The sequence below is a fragment of the Plecotus auritus genome (genome assembly GCF_963455305.1).
Source record: "Plecotus auritus genome assembly, chromosome: 4".
NCBI classification, from domain to species: Eukaryota; Metazoa; Chordata; class Mammalia; order Chiroptera; family Vespertilionidae; genus Plecotus; species Plecotus auritus.
The window spans coordinates 168,574,033-168,590,262 of record NC_137775.1 but is presented as its reverse complement, the minus strand read 5'-3'; the positions used below and the strand labels follow the sequence as shown (position 1 = coordinate 168,590,262).

At 48.4% G+C, this 16,230-nt stretch overlaps 1 protein-coding gene across 1 annotated transcript in view; it reads right to left on the bottom strand.

The window, feature by feature from the left end:
- The window catches only part of NXPH1 (neurexophilin 1), a 285,688-nt gene extending 270,299 nt beyond the window's left edge, over positions 1-15,389 (bottom strand). The window contains exons 1-2 of the mRNA XM_080663578.1: positions 14,224-15,389; positions 13,216-13,379 (exon numbers count right to left, since the gene is read on the bottom strand). Of these exons, the coding sequence (XP_080519704.1) occupies positions 13,216-13,269 (54 nt within the window). The 5' untranslated portion in view covers positions 13,270-13,379; positions 14,224-15,389. The remainder of the gene's footprint in view (positions 1-13,215; positions 13,380-14,223) is intronic.
- Positions 15,390-16,230: the final 841 nt, after the last annotated feature.

Genomic DNA, 16,230 nt, shown 5'->3' with positions numbered 1-16,230 from the left:
GCTAAGTTCACCACTGCTAAGTGCCAGGGACCTTTTTATGCTCTTATACACAAAAGTCTGGTGCACAAATTCATGCATGTGTAGGGTCCAGCCAGCCTGCCCCAATGGGGGCCGATCAGGCTGGGCCTGCGGGGGGGTGGGGAGGGGATGCGAGAGGTTGGCCAGCCCTGCCCCCTATCCGGGTGGCGGGGGTGGGGGGGGGGTGATTGGGAACCGGGTTGGCCAGGGGAAGGGGCCAGGGGAGGTTGGGGGGTGCCCAATTGGGCTGGTTGACTGTCACAGTGCACATCATAGCGACTGGTCATTCCAGTTGTTCTGGTCATTCCAGCATTCCTGTCACTTGGCTTTTATATATAGATAAGTGAAGTTAATCCTTAACTCTGAGAGGTTAAGTGTTGCTAGCACCATTTTAAAGGATTAGGCAATTGAGGTCTAAGAAGTTTAAAAGTTTGCCTAAGGTCACAAAATTAAAAAAATACTTTGCCATTCTCTTTCCTTCTTTTCTCCTAATGTCTTTTTCAATGCTGCTTCCCTTAAGAATTGAAGTGAGGGAGTGATAAGAGAGAGAGGTGGGGGGGATTTTGGGGGATGACTGAAAAGGGTCCTGTGGCCGGTCAGATCCTCATTGGAGCCAAAAAGCCACCCACTTTTTCATCATAACTCATTGATTTCTACCATGAATTCAGTGTTGACACTTGCACAAGAACTGTGACATTATCCACCTAGCTAGCCTTTGGTATGATATCAGCCATCTTTGGTATGTGGATTTGCATTTAAAGCCTCTCTCTTTTTCACCATTTGTTCAAGGGGAGTGGTGGGGACCCATCAAACTTAGATATGTGTCCAGCCAAACATTAATTAGAGCCATTCTAATTGTGAAAGATTTCAGTCAAGAATGCAAGGCAGGATTAAACAGCTTGAGCCAAATCATTCCCTTTTCATGCCTCCACACTCCCAAACATTGCAGCCTGAGAGCAGAGCTGCAGGTCCAAAAGTGGTAGCTCAGCTCCTAGGTGCTAATGCCAGATCTGCACTAGCTTCATAGTGGCTGCCTCTGGGTGCTGCTGTTCATAACTCTGCCTTGTTAAACCAGAAGAAATAAGGTTGAAAATCTAACATGAGGGACTCATCATTCAATTACATATTTCTTGTGAAAGAGGCAAAAACTCTGCCATGTTCTGCGAAATCTCCACATCAATAGCAATTAAGTTTCACATCAAGACCAGAGAGAAATACTACACTGACTACGCATGAATAACTTCCTTTCATATGCCGTGGTTTGCATCTTTCTCTGCATTTAATTCTGGAAAACAATAAATGATGATGCCCTGGTGCAAGAAACTGTTCACAAATAATGGAATAGATACATGAATAAAGGTATTTTATATTTTCAATTTCAGAGATCAGGTAGTCAGCCCCATTACCAACACCACAGCTGCTCCAACAACAAATCACAATTCATCATTCTCCAAATAGGTTTTCAAATCAAACCTGGGATTAATTATGGCATTTTCATTGAAAATTTCTCAGACAGAAAGTATAATGAATCCCATGTTTTAAGAGTTTTCCATCGAGTATTGAGCAGCAGGAACAATATATGTAGCTGGTTGGTAAGTTATGACATTATTTCTTATTTAGAGGACGTGTTAATGCGATAGTCCAGTGGCCATTTTTACAAGAAAGGGGAGAAAAAGAGTATGCTTATACTAGGTAACCTTCAAGTGAAATAGGGGAAAGTGGGATGAAAGTTTTGAAAATGTCACTATGCTGCCCTGGCCAGGTGACTCAGCTGTTGGGAGCATCATCCCATACACCAAAAGGTTGCGGGTTCCATTCCTGGCCAGGGCACATACCTAGATTGTGGGTTCCAGCCCTGGTCAGGGCACCGACAGGTGGCAACCGATTGGTGTTCTTCTTTCTCTCTCATTGATGTTTCTCTTTCTCTCCCTTTTTTGGGTGCTCTCCCTTCCTCTCTCTCTAAAATCAATAAAAACATATCCCCAGGCAAGGATTTTAACAAAAGAAAGAAAATATCACTATGCTTTTGGGCCATGTATAATTCTCAGTCCAGTAAGGCAAGAGGAAAAAAGTGATTCATTCCCCAATGAAAATGCACAGTAAGGAAAAAGAAATTCATCGTAGGGCTTATGGCATGTCTTAGAGATCCATAAGCCAAATAACAGAATTCAGAGAAATGTTGTCTTTAATATATGTTTTGAGGAAGAAAAGAATAAGAACCTCCAATTTTTCCAAATTTTGCCCACACTTTTGCAAAACAAGAAGAGATTTATGTTAATAGTTTCAATGTTTTTAAATCTCATTTTATGAAGTTTGATGCTAAGTTAAAACCTTCATTCATTTTCTTTTACAAAAATGCATATAAAATATTCAGACTATACAATGCCAATAAATCTATTGTTAATTTTTAAAAATAATAAAGCAATGTTGGAAGATTTTTTTTTATTTCTTTCTCGATCATGATTTCATAGTGACCCATGGATCTCTTTGTAACCAGGTAAGTCAAAAAATGCATCTTTCCCGAAATTTTGACAACTTCCTTAGATGTTGCCTTAGAATCTTACACTCAGTTTCAAAACTGGTCAAGTATACAAAAGAAGGGGCAGCCTTATAATTAGCACATCAGTTCACAAAGACAGACAATAAATTTTCATCACATTTTCAAACTCATTCAAAACAATCAAATATTTCACTGAACCATTTACAACTATTGATTGCACACAAAACCTGACTTTTATATTCTTCCTATTTTAAATAGATTCAGTATTTTACAAGGGCTTCACAAGTAGGAGATTGTGAAAGTAAAGCAGTCCATTAATTTTATATAAGCTGTTTTATATACCTGTGGGCCTCTAATAGCATTTAGCTACAAGGTTAAAAGGAGAAAAATCATTTTCTAAAAGTCAGTTGGAGAGGTTGGAAAATATATATATATATATATATATAGATAGATAGATAGATAGATAGATAGATATATGCCTATATATATGACTAAAATTCCAGCTACCTCACCAGTAATTCCCCTTTACCAAAACTGAATTCATTCTATAACTGAAAGTGATGACATAAATAGGACAACAGTCCTTCGTCAGGTACCAGATTCCTATCAAGGAAATGGTACTGTCAAACCCAAGTTGGAATTTCAAGGCCAACAATTTATGAAAACAAAATATTTTCCTGCTATACTTTTTCATAGAATCCTTCAAAGAGTAGATGTACAAATGTACATTATTAACATCCAGTCTTGGTCTGCTGTGTGTCTGTGTGTTTAACCTGTGAATGAAAAAAAAAAAAAAAAAAAGGTTCTTCTAAGCCAGGAAACTTTCTCCAAGTTTTTCTGGCAATAACCAATCTTAAAGAAGGAAATCTGTGCCTCCTTGGTTTTAATCTGTGAACTTCAATTTTATGAAAATCCCTGCCGGTTTGCAGCATCATGCCTTTGTGTTGGCTTTGGAAGACCCTGTTACACTGCGTGTAAATGTGTGCATTGTGATGTGTTTAGGGACAGGGAGAGGCAGAACAATGGCGGGCCTTGCAGCCATTGCCAGCTAACTCTTTCTGCTCAGCTTCCTGCATCCTTGCCATGCTCAGCCTAGTGTAAATATCAAATGAGTGGCTAGCCTGGCCTTTTGTTCCACTAAGTTAATACAGGTTAATATGTCGATTGGGATCTCTCCTTTAACAGGCACGACTCAAAAAAATAAAATAAAAGTCATGGCTCTGGGGTATGGTCTCACAGAAAGAACCTGTTAGACTTAGAAAAAAAAAAGTAAATTAAAAGGGCATTTCTGTTAATATCAAACCAGGCTTATTACTTTAATGTAAGCGCTTCCTTAATTTTCCATTCTCAGCATGCTACATAAATAAAAATAAAAGACTCTCCACTGGATATATTCTACATATATCTCACAGAGTTTAATTATAAAGCCGCTGAAAAATGAAGATGGTGGGAGGAAAGGACTCCAGTAGATCATACAGTCTGAGTGTTGTGTTGGCTGGCTGGCTCTGAAGGCAAGGAAATAAAGACACTCAGGTAATCACAATACACCATGGAAGGCTGGGCTCCGAAGAAAAAAGCATTTAAGGGAAAGAAGTACATTATTACTACTTTAGTGCCTGGAAGTTCACCATTTTAAATTTGCTCTCATTAATGTTATTATAATTATGATTAATGTTACTGCAATTAAGGAGTTCATGTGTTTTTTAAGTGCCACACCCTATCTTCTCTGCAGTAAGGATCTGCTGTAATAAGGGAGAAACCTGCCAGATGAAGTCCGGCACTCAAAACTACACATACACACGCGCACACACACTAAAAACCACACTTCAGTTGGCCATGAGAACTATGGCATTAGGGGAGCAGTGAAGACACCACACAAGAATACAAATTTCACCCCAGCAGCGCCCACCAGGGGTGTCAGACACCTTCTAAGAGTGAGAAAGACTGTGCCAGGGAGTGCGGGTTTCTGAAGGATGGAGAATTGGGGGGCGAGGGGCTGGAGATGCTGTGTTATAGAGTAGGCAGACCCTAAACAGTTCAGCGTCTTTAGTGGGTGGAGGCGGGGCGCATTCACAGTCCTAGGAAACAGTGGTGGACAGGCCTGAAGATACCAGGCCTGGAGAACCAGAATACCCTAGTCGAGTTACACCTAAACCTTTCCTTCCCTTCGTATTCAATTCCCCACCCCGCTTCACCTCCAGATTCCTTCTCTTCTCCCGGGCTCGCCTTTCTCTGAGTGGCATCTCACGTGGGCTGATGGAGCACTACCTGCCAGACCTCTGCCCCTTTAATACTGCGGGGATGCGCAGAGCCCGGTGTCCTGAAAGGATTGATTCTCAAACTAAGGCGAGAGAAACGGACAAGACTTCGCAGCTGCTCTTCGTCTTTGACACAGAGAACCCCTAGCGCCAACACTCGGTACTCCCTGGCTTATTTCCAAAGCAAAGGAGCACCGCAGCCAAGGAGGAACTGCGCACACTCTTAAGTGACCGCAGTGTCCGCTCTGGAGCGCTCAGAGAAGCCGGGGAGAGTGTGCAGGGAGCCGGGGGCACGGGAGGGAGAGGAGTGGCTGGGGAGGCGGGGCAATGGTGTGCAGGAGTTTGTGTTTTGTGTTGTTGTTTTTTTTTGGGGGGGGGGGTTACTTAGGGGTTTGGGGAGAGGGGTTTGTTTGTTTTGCTAAGTAAAAGTAGATAGAAACTTTCCCCTCCCCATCTCGGGTCTAATGATGATAGATTCCATGCTGCATCTGACCCCACGCCGGGCAGCCTAACTACGAAAAATAATGAGGTCCCATCTTTATTCATCTGCATTAAAGGCGAGCCAGGCACTTTCGATAGCAAATATATTGATTCCCTTTCCTGGGCCGTGATTTGTCCTGCTGCCCGTGAATAATTGCTGCTTCTTTAGAAATTTATAATAATTAGAACTCCTCACTGCTCCCCCCCCCCCCACACACACACACATACGCGCCGCTTCTTAAAGGCGCCTAATCCTGGTGGGCGTCTTGGTGGTCCCAGTCGTGTTCCCCGAAGGTGGGAGATGGAGTAGGAATTACTTCTCCCAGTTTGGTTTTACTCTTGCGAGGAAGTTGACTCCCCACTCCGTTCCTCAGTTTCCTTATCTGTCAAACGAAGCCTTTACTTTGTTAAGGACGCTTACAGCTCTATACTGCATGATTCATGCTTCCGTCTGGTTACTGTGCGAGGGCATGGGGCAGGGGAGGAGCAAGCGGAAAAGAAGTCACTTCCACTGGGGACGAAGCATTGGCAATCACGTGATACCGCAACCACGCAGGGGTGGGGGGACGGGTGCGAACGCGAGGCTCTAACCGCAGCCAACACTGGGGACCTGGCGGTCCGAGCTTATGTTCCCAAATGACGGAGTGGGGAAGCTGGGGTTTACAGCCACCGCTGGATGGTAGGGAGGTGTCTGCGGAAAGGGCAGACTCTACTTCCAGAGGAACCCAGCGGGCGCAGGGACTGAGGCTGCGCTGCAGACACCGGACGGGGCGGAGCCTGTGGCGCTGTCCGTGGTCCTGACCTACGTTCTGCGGGCCCTGGCGGCCCAGGCGCCCGCCTCTGCCCCATTGAATCTCGGTGCCCGCGGCCTCTCTCTGGAAAACTGCTGCAGTTTTGCCTGCTGCCGCCGGAGCACCGAAGCTTGGTGGCGTCGGCGAAAAGTTCCCCAGAAGCAACGCTTTGGTGTCAGGGCTTGGAGTCCAGAAACCAGAGGGCTGCCCCTATGTTTTCAAAAGTCGGTTGGGGCTGCTGGATGGAAGTCGCTGGAGGCTTAAAGCAGACAATAGAGCGCGCAGCTGTGGCGGCAGCGACTCCTGCTGGGAAACTTCCCCGGGCCCGAACACTCTGCAGCTCCGGTCCGAGGACTGAGTTTCTGAGCCGAGTTTATGAAGCCTACGTCGAAGAAAGTTCCTTGCCAACTGCAGAAGAGGACTTGCAATAGCCTTAAAATCAATGGGTGAGGAGGGAAGTCTGAGACATAGGGCCAGCCGTGCCAGGGGGACACCCCCTCCCTCTGGTGGGGCGAGGGTGCCTAACCACCCTTTGCACCCTTTGCCTCTGCTGCCTCGGGTACTTCCCATCAGAACCCATTAGGGTGGCGGGGTGATGGGCTAGGCCCGGCCAAAGTCAGGTTCAGCGGGGATGCATAGAGCCCCCAAGATCCAGTTCTTAAGGAAACACTGGGGTTTTCTATGCAGCAATTTGTCATATTGTGGGAGAAAGAAACCTTACAAGAAAAGCCCCTAGGTTCTCCATTCTCATGCAGATGAGGCGATGCGCTCCGACTGCAGCCTACTACCCCCCTCCCCATTGTGTTTCCGACTGGAACAAACAAAATACCCTCATTCTTTAAAGGAAGTGGGAGCGGGAGAAGGCTTTTCTATGGCTGCTGCCGGAGTGCTCTTGCTGCACTCGCCTAGTTCCTGGGACCCCACCATGCGCATCATCCCGACGCTCAGCTCCAGCTGCCACCCACACTCCACACTCCGGGACCCCTCACTAGAGGCGTAAGGAACTTTCTATGACAAAGGGAACCGGAGCACGGGAATTCTGTCCGTCCCCCTACCCCACCCCGCCCCCTCGCCAGCCTCCACCTCCATAGTAAACAAAATACTAGAGAAAGATGTTTACAGAGGAGATAATTAGGGTTTCAGCGCGCACCTAGGAAGTTTGCACAACAGCCAGCAACCCTCTAGGGCAGACGTCAAACTTGGAAAATGGGAAAACGCACTTCTGGGCGCACATGGAGGGGCATAAAGAAGCCGCCAATATATATCATCTCAATAAAAAGAAAAAACCCGCTCTTGGAAAGCTTGCATAGTAATTGAGATGGGCGCGCTTTTCTGATCTGGGTTGGCATTTCCTCATCTCGAGTTGACAGAGCCAACTCAGGAAATTGCTGGTAATATTCATCTGGGGAGCACTTTCATTAAACGTAATTCATTCGACTTTCACAATAAATTGAGTGACATCCTTACAGCAGAACCTTTTTATCCTTGATTAAGTGCTTGCCAAGCTTTGGTTTCCCACTTTATTGTCACATTCCTTCAAGCGGAGTCGTCAACATGCCAATCGGCGGCAGAGAAATGCGCGCGCCGTGTTTACCAAGCTCCGGGAGGAGTTAGTGCTGACACAGAGAGAAAGAGCTGGTCGCGAGCTTAAGTGGCAGATAAATCAAGACGGCAAATTCCTGCAAGCGTGCGGCGGGACTAGACGGATGGTGGCTAGGAAAATGCAGGGGAAGGCGAGAGCGCAGACTCGCTTAGCCACCCGCTGCTCCGGGAAGCCGCTGACCCCGAGAGAGCAGACTCGCTTAGCCCCGCGGACCTGCCCGCCTCCCTCTATTAATTAAACCGGCGAGGACAGTTGGGGTCTTAAAATGAGATCTGAAACTCCTAAAAGATGGGGTTGCTTTAAGATAACTTTACCTGAATGAAACCAAATGTAGACACTTTCTTTAAAAAATATTTATCAGTAACAATGCACACTTCCTAACTTGCCACTTGACAGCAGGCAAACTTTCAGGCTTGCATTGGTTTTCTTTATGGGCAGAGGAGTGCAAGAAGCATGTTATTCCTTATAGTCGGGATTCCCCCTTGACCTTTCACATCAAAGCTGCGACAGCCAAACTTGCTGAGGGCTCTTCAGACTTCAGGTTTCCAAGCAAAGCTGACAATACCTCCTTATTTTTGGTCTGGGCAAAATGGGGAAGCCATCTCCTTGCCAGTGTGTGGGCCTCTTCTCCCTACCCCCTATAAAATCAGAGAACCTCAAGACAGAAAATTGCTTATTTGAAAGAGCAATATCCAAATGCTTTCATCACTCAAATGTCCTTTTGAAAATATTGTTGACAATGGTTATTACCTGGACAATGCTGTCAATTTCTGTAGTCTGCAGAAAATCTTCCTGCAGCTAGAAAAGTAGGACGTTGGGCACCTACCTCAAAATAACAAACCAATTTCCCTGCCACCCGATATATTTTTCACCCACACAACACTTTCATTAAGGAAGAAATAGCCGTGGACAATTCAAAGCCAAATAGAAATCAACTTCGCACCAAGAGGAGCCAGGAACTTAATGGCTTTCTGGGAAAACATGAGCTGAGAAAGTTGGAGCAATTCTGGTTCAATCCTTCTAATACTGAAGGCAGTTTCCCTCAAGCTATCACTAGAAGGCCCCAGACCATGATAATTCTCCTGGAAGTGAGGCAAAAGGATGACCCACCCCAGGGCTTCCCCACACCCAGAGAGCTGCTTTCCTGGTCAATGGAGAGTTGAGCATCTCAGGAAAATGCGACTTCTCTCACAGAACGCTGGACTGAGGAATTATCATGTCGTGCTGCTGGAGCATAAGCTCCCTCTAATATCTAGGTTTAATCCTATAGTCACAAGGCTGATATAGGGCAGAAGCTTCAGGAAATGCAGTGGGGTGACGTCCAAGTACGGCTTCCAACAACTGGCCTTAATAGAGAACACTGAATAGCTCAGTGAGTTATGGTATTATCAGGTATAAGCTCAAATTGATGCAAGTTTTTAGTGGGCAGTTGGCTTAATTTTCAGAGGATGGGAAGCACAAATACCTAATCAGAGGAAAGACATTAGTGGTCTCTCTCCTGCTGCTTTCTCCCCCACCCCCAGCTTCCACATTTCTTAATAGCCACCTTCATAAGGAGTGAATTCACTGGAAGTGTCTGGCTTCAAACAGTACAGAGATACCATTCCATGAAAATACCAATCACTCTTTAATCTCTATTAAACAATTGGTGTGTAATTCACATTTTAAGGACACCCTAAATTCCTAAATTTGAGGGAATAGATTATTCAAAATGTTTTTTAAGCCCAAGGGTTAGAAAGAAGTATCCATTCTTGTCCACATTGGTTAAAAACAACAACCAGATGATTATCCATTTTAATTCCTAACAGAACTGGCTAGGGGGTCCTAAGTTGGAAGGGGAGTATCTCTTCTCATTAGAATAGTACTGTGGATGTGACTGATCACAGTCAAGTCATTCAACCCCTGTTCAGATTCTCTAGACTCAATTTCTGAGTAACTTTTTTGTTGACATGCCCAGGGAGCACTCATTAGAATCAATTCTTGACCCTGAAAATGGCCACAAGTGAGCCCCCAAACAGAGCATCTCCACTTTCTGCTGGGAGATGCTCTCCCTATGTGCCCTGACCTATCCTGCAGCTTGGCCCATTGGGAATAACTCAATTTAGGAAACCCAGTCCTCAGAGCCAGAAACCACATTTCCCTAGTTCACCCAGTGTGTGCTTCAATTCAGTTAAAATGCTCCAGTCCTGCCACCCCATTAAGTCATACTGAAATATTCTGGAATTAGTCCAGGACTGACAGGAGAATAAAAATTGCAGGACGTTTTTTTTATTTTTAAGAAGTATTTTTATGCCATAGGTGTCTCTCCTGCTGAACTCAGACTTTTAAATCTGCAAAACACAGCATTCAGTAAACAGATTTCCTTCACTTTATTTTTAAAAAATAACTTCCCACTTCCCTGCATTTATTACTGGAGTTAGCATTGTGGTAATTTTTTAAAAAATTCTAATATGCTTTAGTGGGTAACTTTTGCAGACACATTTCTAATTAACTCCCCACTGTAGTACTAAAATAAGCTTCTAATTTGAAATAGGGCAGACCTATCTCTCAATCAGCACAAAAGGACACAAAATCCTCAACTTAGAACAGGCACTCACATAACCCTGGGCCAAGAAACACACCTCGAGAACATTCACCCAAACACAGGCAAACAATTGTGCCTTAAATATGGAGCACTGATTTGCTGGATACAGAGTTGTTTTTCATAATAAGTTCCCCCCAAATTTGGGAGTATTTTCTGTATTTCTCCATAAACAGAAGACTAAATATTTTATATAGGGAATATCTAAACAAATCTTGCTCCCTGTACATATTGTGGTGATTACTCCCTGGGAAACATGACTGGGATCCCAAGAGCTTAAAGAAAAAGGTGTACTATGGTATCAGCTAGGAGGCAATGGGTAAATAGAGTGTCCCTGTCACCAAAGTTGTGATGTGAGCTTGTAAAGACAAAAATTTACTCCTTAAACTCCTCCCTGGCTTATGTCAATTCAAAGGGGCAGGGGGGGGGGGGACAAAATAAAATAACTACCTTCTTGGAACATAACTTGAATTAGCTCCTGACAACCTGCTTGCACCTATTGCAGGTGCTTGCAAAGGTCTGGATGTTCCGGAGTACAGCCACCCATAAATGCTAAATTCAGTTACTGTTTCTGGTGTTCAGTTAAAATAGGTGGGGAAAGAAGCTTTGGCCAATTTTTTGTCTGTCACATTGCCCTAGAGCTTTAATTAAGGCTCTTCACTTCCTTAGTTGCCTAAAACCAAACTATCCTAACTGCCCAATTCATCCTTTAAAATTCATTTCCCTGGTAAAAGTCAGCTTCCTGGTCCTCCAAGACAACAGCCCAGGATTCTGCTGGCAAATAACCCTGGAATGACAATCCCTGGAAATACTACCTTGAACCACAACCACCAGCCTTTTGTTTTCGTGGTGCATGTGGATTCCAATCCCCAGCACACAAAACAACTTTAGATCGGAGAGAAAAGAATGGGCTTGTAAATCGCCTTCTCTGTTTTATTGTTCACATTTGGTATTGTTTTGAGTGAAACTGGAAAAATTGTCTCCTTTCTCTGTATTGCCAAAAGGCATTCAGGTAATGAAGTCTGTAACTAAACGGTAATTGAATCAGCATAATTTGCACACTGAACGGTTTTCAAATGCTCCCAGTTTACAATTAAAGGAGAATTAATGCGCTTGTTGTTGAGAACGCGGCGCATTAGAATAAATCCAGCACTGTTGCTGTAATGAGTGGGAAACGGTTTAACTGCCAACAAACACATTTAAAATTTAACACAATGTATTGATTTTACTTCTGCTTTTGATAGATTATTTTCCAGAATATCGAAATACTTGCTCCGAGCAATAATATACTGAGCCACAGCCGCCAGCCTTTGCCGTGTGTGTATAAAAACACAGTCCAAAGGATGTGAGGACAGTCCTGAGGTTCAGGTCATACGTAGAGTTATGCAGAGGAGAGGGGCAGGAGGGGGTCCGTGATCCAGGGAATGCTTAATATTTCCCCTCTGTAGCTTTCACTTGGCAGTCCCCTCCCCTTCTTTCAATAAATAGTTTCTGTATTTCCTCTGAGCAAACTTTCTGCCCTCCCTCCCTGGGCTCTCAATGTCAGCGGGTTTACTGGACACAGGTGGGGGCAAGAACGATTGGAAATGGGAAATGGGAAGGACACTTTTTGCATTCCGTCTGCGCTGCAGCCAGGGAAAGCACAGGCTTCGGCGGCAGTCAGAAAGGCTGTTCTTTTGGATTGGCTGCCCAGGCTTTCACCTGTTTACCCCAAGGTGTCCTGTAGGCGAGGACACTGACGCACAGCGCCCTCTGGCGTCCGCGGCTGCCACCGTCAGGAGATAAAAGTGCAAAGACAGGCAACATTGGATTGAAGTTGACTACCCATGAAATACACACACCCTCACATAAATACTCACACACACGTATGCTTACACACTCATTTACACAGAGTTCATACAACTAGCAGCCCTACTGCCACATGCATCAGGGCAACGGCTGGGAAACGTTCTCAATAGCAGGGATGGCAACTCTGGCTCCCAGATTTGAAACTCTTGGGATTAAGGAAGAGCATTCCCCCATCCCATTTATCCAGCCCATCAGAGATCCCAGACCGCCCCGGCGATCCTTACCCCTAATTAGAACACATTGAGCCCTCAGTGAGCTCTGGAGGCACACAGATGGGGAATGGGGGCTGAGCACAACTTCACCAGCAGGGTGTGAGTGCGCCTGGCCCTCTGAGACAGTGCACTCTGCGGCTCTGTTCCGCGCGGTGCCCACTACCACCACAATAAAGCGCTTCTTGCCACTCCCCCAGGTACAGCAGTGTGCAAAGTCCAGACCTTCCAAAATGGCTCTGGAAAGACTGGGACAGCGGCTTTGCTAGAATTCTCTCCCTGACTTCCCTAATAAGGGTCTGGGCACTGGACCTGTGGTTCTGGTTTGGTTATTTGGTGAAAAGGAGAGATTGGAAAAAGAAGGAAAGGGAGCTGCCAAATGTTTGCCAGAGCATCTCTGACCTAACTATCTGATCAACTTGCTCTGTCTCAGCCCTGCAAGTCCAACAAAGTTACCTGCACTTCTTTATGTGCACATCTCCAAACTAGAGGGGGCGGCTACGAGGGTGGATTCACTTTCAAAGTCATAGAGCAGATTCGTGTTCCCCACTCTCCACTTTATTTCCTTTCCTTTAAACTCAGTGGATGAATCCATGAGAGTCCCTGTCCTCCATCCCTGCTCTGTGCCTTCTCCTGTCACAAAGCATCCCGTCTCACTATCTCCTCGGTTTCAGGGGGTCTAGTGTGCCCTAGACGCAGTTCAGAATCCCTTGCAGGAGAGGGGGGACTGGAGCAGGACATGGGGATGGGATTCCCGGAAAATCCTGCAGGGACACGGAGACCAGCTAGCCAAAGTTGTTCCAACACAGTCACCAGGAATGTTGCTCTCGCTGACCTGGCGGTCTCACCCTAGTCCCGCGCGCCCCCAGTTGCCGGGCCTCGAGGCCAGGGTGGGATTGCGGGGGCGCAGGATCAGCAAGGACTTACCAAGTAGACGGTGGGCTGCAGGAGGAGAAGCACGTACCAGCACGCAGCCTGCATCCTCCCGCGTCTCAAACTTCCTCCACGTTGCCTTCGCTGAGTCTTTGTTCCTTCAAAAACATAGATCCACCTGACATCCACTTTACAGAGCAAGGAGCGCTCTCAGCAGCCTAGATACAAATGAAATTAGACATCCCATGACTACGCGGGCAAGGTTAAGCTTGGCGACCAAGCGGGGAAAGGGGGTTGTAGCGGGGAGGGGTGAACCAAAAACCCCGGGGGCGGGGGCAGGAAAAATTGGAAAGCGAGTCAATCCAGAGCCTGAAAGCAGCGAGCGCGAGGTCCGCAGGCAGGCGGGCAGGAGGTGGGGAGCTGAGGGGCTCCTGGAGCCCGGCGCTCTTTGGGTGCGCGTTCTGGGCGGTGGAGACGGAAGGTGGCAGGGCGCAGAGCCGCGCGCAGGCTGGTGCGGAGCCCTAGCGTCTCTGGCAGCAAGATCTGCCCTAGTATCTGATGGTGGGGCGGCTGGGACTAAATGCGGCGGCTGGTTCTTTGCCAGCCCTGGCAGAGCTCACACACGTACACACCAGTGGAGAGAGATGGAGAGAAAGAAAGAGGGAGAGCAAGGGAGAGAGACTGAACGAGAGGGGCGCGGGAAAAGGAAGGGGTAGGTAGAGCTGACCAAGATTAGGTGCTGGGTATCTCCACGCATTCGGTGGGATGGGGGTGGGGAAAGGGGGTGTCAAATTTGCAAACAGGAAAGCCAGGCTCAGTTTACCCATCCGAGCTCCCTGCACCTACACACACACACACACACACACACACACACACACACACACACACACCTCTAGCACTACTTTTATTCCAGCCAAGAGGCACAGTCAGTGCTAACTTCTAGAGTGCACGTCTGTGGGGTCTGTGAGGGTCACCCACCTAGTGCACTCTGTCCTCAGACCAGTGACCCTCCCCGCCGCCCCTTCCCAGTGCCCCATCCCACCCCAACCCTAAGGTACCTACCGCACAGGACTGGGGGCGAGTCGGGTGAGCAGGGGCCACTCTGGGCAGGCTCCATGAAGGAGCTACTCGGGCCTGGCGTCTCCGGCGCCCCGGACATGCCCTCCCTGGCGCTTCGTCTCCATGCCCGGGCGCAGACCGGTCCGCTGCCGCGTCCAGCCTCAGCGGAGATGGCGTCCCAGGGTCCGGGTCGAGCTCAGGATTGGTTCCGCGGGCGCCTAGGCTTGGCACAGTTGGATTCACAGTGCAGGAAACTTAAGAGGCAAGAGGGGAAGGGGGAAGTAGAGGAGGAAAGAGAGGAAGGGAGGGAGGCAGAGGAAGGGAGAGAGGTGGATGCGCCGGGATACTGTGCGCTGGAGGGAGTGGGACCGCCCGCGCTGGCTCTGGGACCAGCAGTCCAAGCTCCCAGCTTCCCCAGGCTGCGAAGGATGGTAAAAATGTCTTAAGAGGAGGAGACTGGGCAAGTCCTCGGAACTTGAACTTGAGAGATAAGATACTGGCCTTTCGGGACTAAAAAGCCACACGGCAGCTGCAAGCAGTCCGAATGTCTGAAAGAGGGTGGCGAGCGCCTGGAGGCTCCCGACGCGGAGCAGCAGTGCCTGTACCCGGGACCCTGGAAGCCGGGGAGCCGGTCCGATGAGGATCAGAGTAGCAGGCGCTGTCTGCGGTCCTGCCCAGCCACCGAGGGACGGACGCTCCGGAGTGCGCTGGGGTTCGGGGCGGAGACCCCGTGGAGCTTTCTTCGTAGGTCCGTGGTCGCACGCGCCTACTCCCTGTTCAGGGCAATTACATTGGCAAGTGGGTAACCGATGCCTCGGAGACTAATTGGCACCTCGTGTAAATAGATCCCGCTCTCAGGCTCTCCGCTGGCCCGGCCCGCAGGGAGAACGGGCTCCGGTGCTGTCTCTGGCGGCCACAGCGCCCCCTCCCCGGGGGACAGGGGCGTGAGTAGTACCGCGACCGCCAGGGGAGTGGCGGGGAGCGTATCCCGGGGGCGCGTAAGGCAGGAACGGGCGCCGGACAGTGCAGGGCCCCCCTGCTGGCCTCCAGCACTGAAGCTGGGCGCCGCGGACCTGTGGCTGCGGGGCCCCAAGCGGAGGCGCTGCGGACCGCCAGCCATTCAGCGCGGCAGCCGGAGGACTGGGCGACCTTGTGCGCTGACTCCTCTCTGCGGGCTGGGCCGAGCAAGAGGAGGGGTGGAGAGTGGGGGGGGGGGGGGTGAGGGAGGACCAGGGCGTGGGCGGGGGACGCAGGGGAATATTTGGCCTCCTCCCTCTCTCCCGACACCTCCTACTCAACCAGCGTCTCCCAGTCTTGGTCTCTTTGCTCTGACTCTGTGTGTCTTTCTCAATCTCTCCCCTCGCAGTTTCTCTCTCTCAGTATATTTTCCATCTGTTTTCTCTGTCTTTCTTGGGTTCCCAGACTGTCCTCGGCGTCTTTCTACCTGTGTGTGTCCCTCTCAGGATTTCTAACTCTCTCCATCTCCGTATAGGGGTCTCATCCTCACCCCTGCCATTCCCTTCAAACCTTGTCTCTTTCTTTTCCCCTTTGCCCTCTCCAGCGAGCAACTTCGCCCTGATCTGGTGAGATCCGGGACCAGGCCCTGCTGCTCCCACTCTGTCCACAAGTCCCTGCTGAGCTGAGGGCATTTTTCTCTCCTCTACCTTGCCCGTGACTTCCCTAAGACCGCTCTTCTCCAGAGCCCGGCCTGGAATGATGCACGTTGCAGGGTCACAATTTGGTATGCATCTGTAAGAGATGGGTTGAAATTTATCTCAGGAGCCCAAGTTGGTGGCATCAAAATAGAATCGTGCTTTTTAATGAGTTTAGGGAGTCCTTTCCTCCGACGTGGCTGTTGGACACCTCAGGCCCTGTGGTTTCATCCTTGGAGAGTGGGAGGTGGGGCGTGGGGGTGCCCAGACACAATGTATGCCCTACAGAAGAGGTCCTGGGGACCACAGGTTGAGTTCTCCTGCCGGACGCTAGTAACCTCCCCCACCCCCAACACAG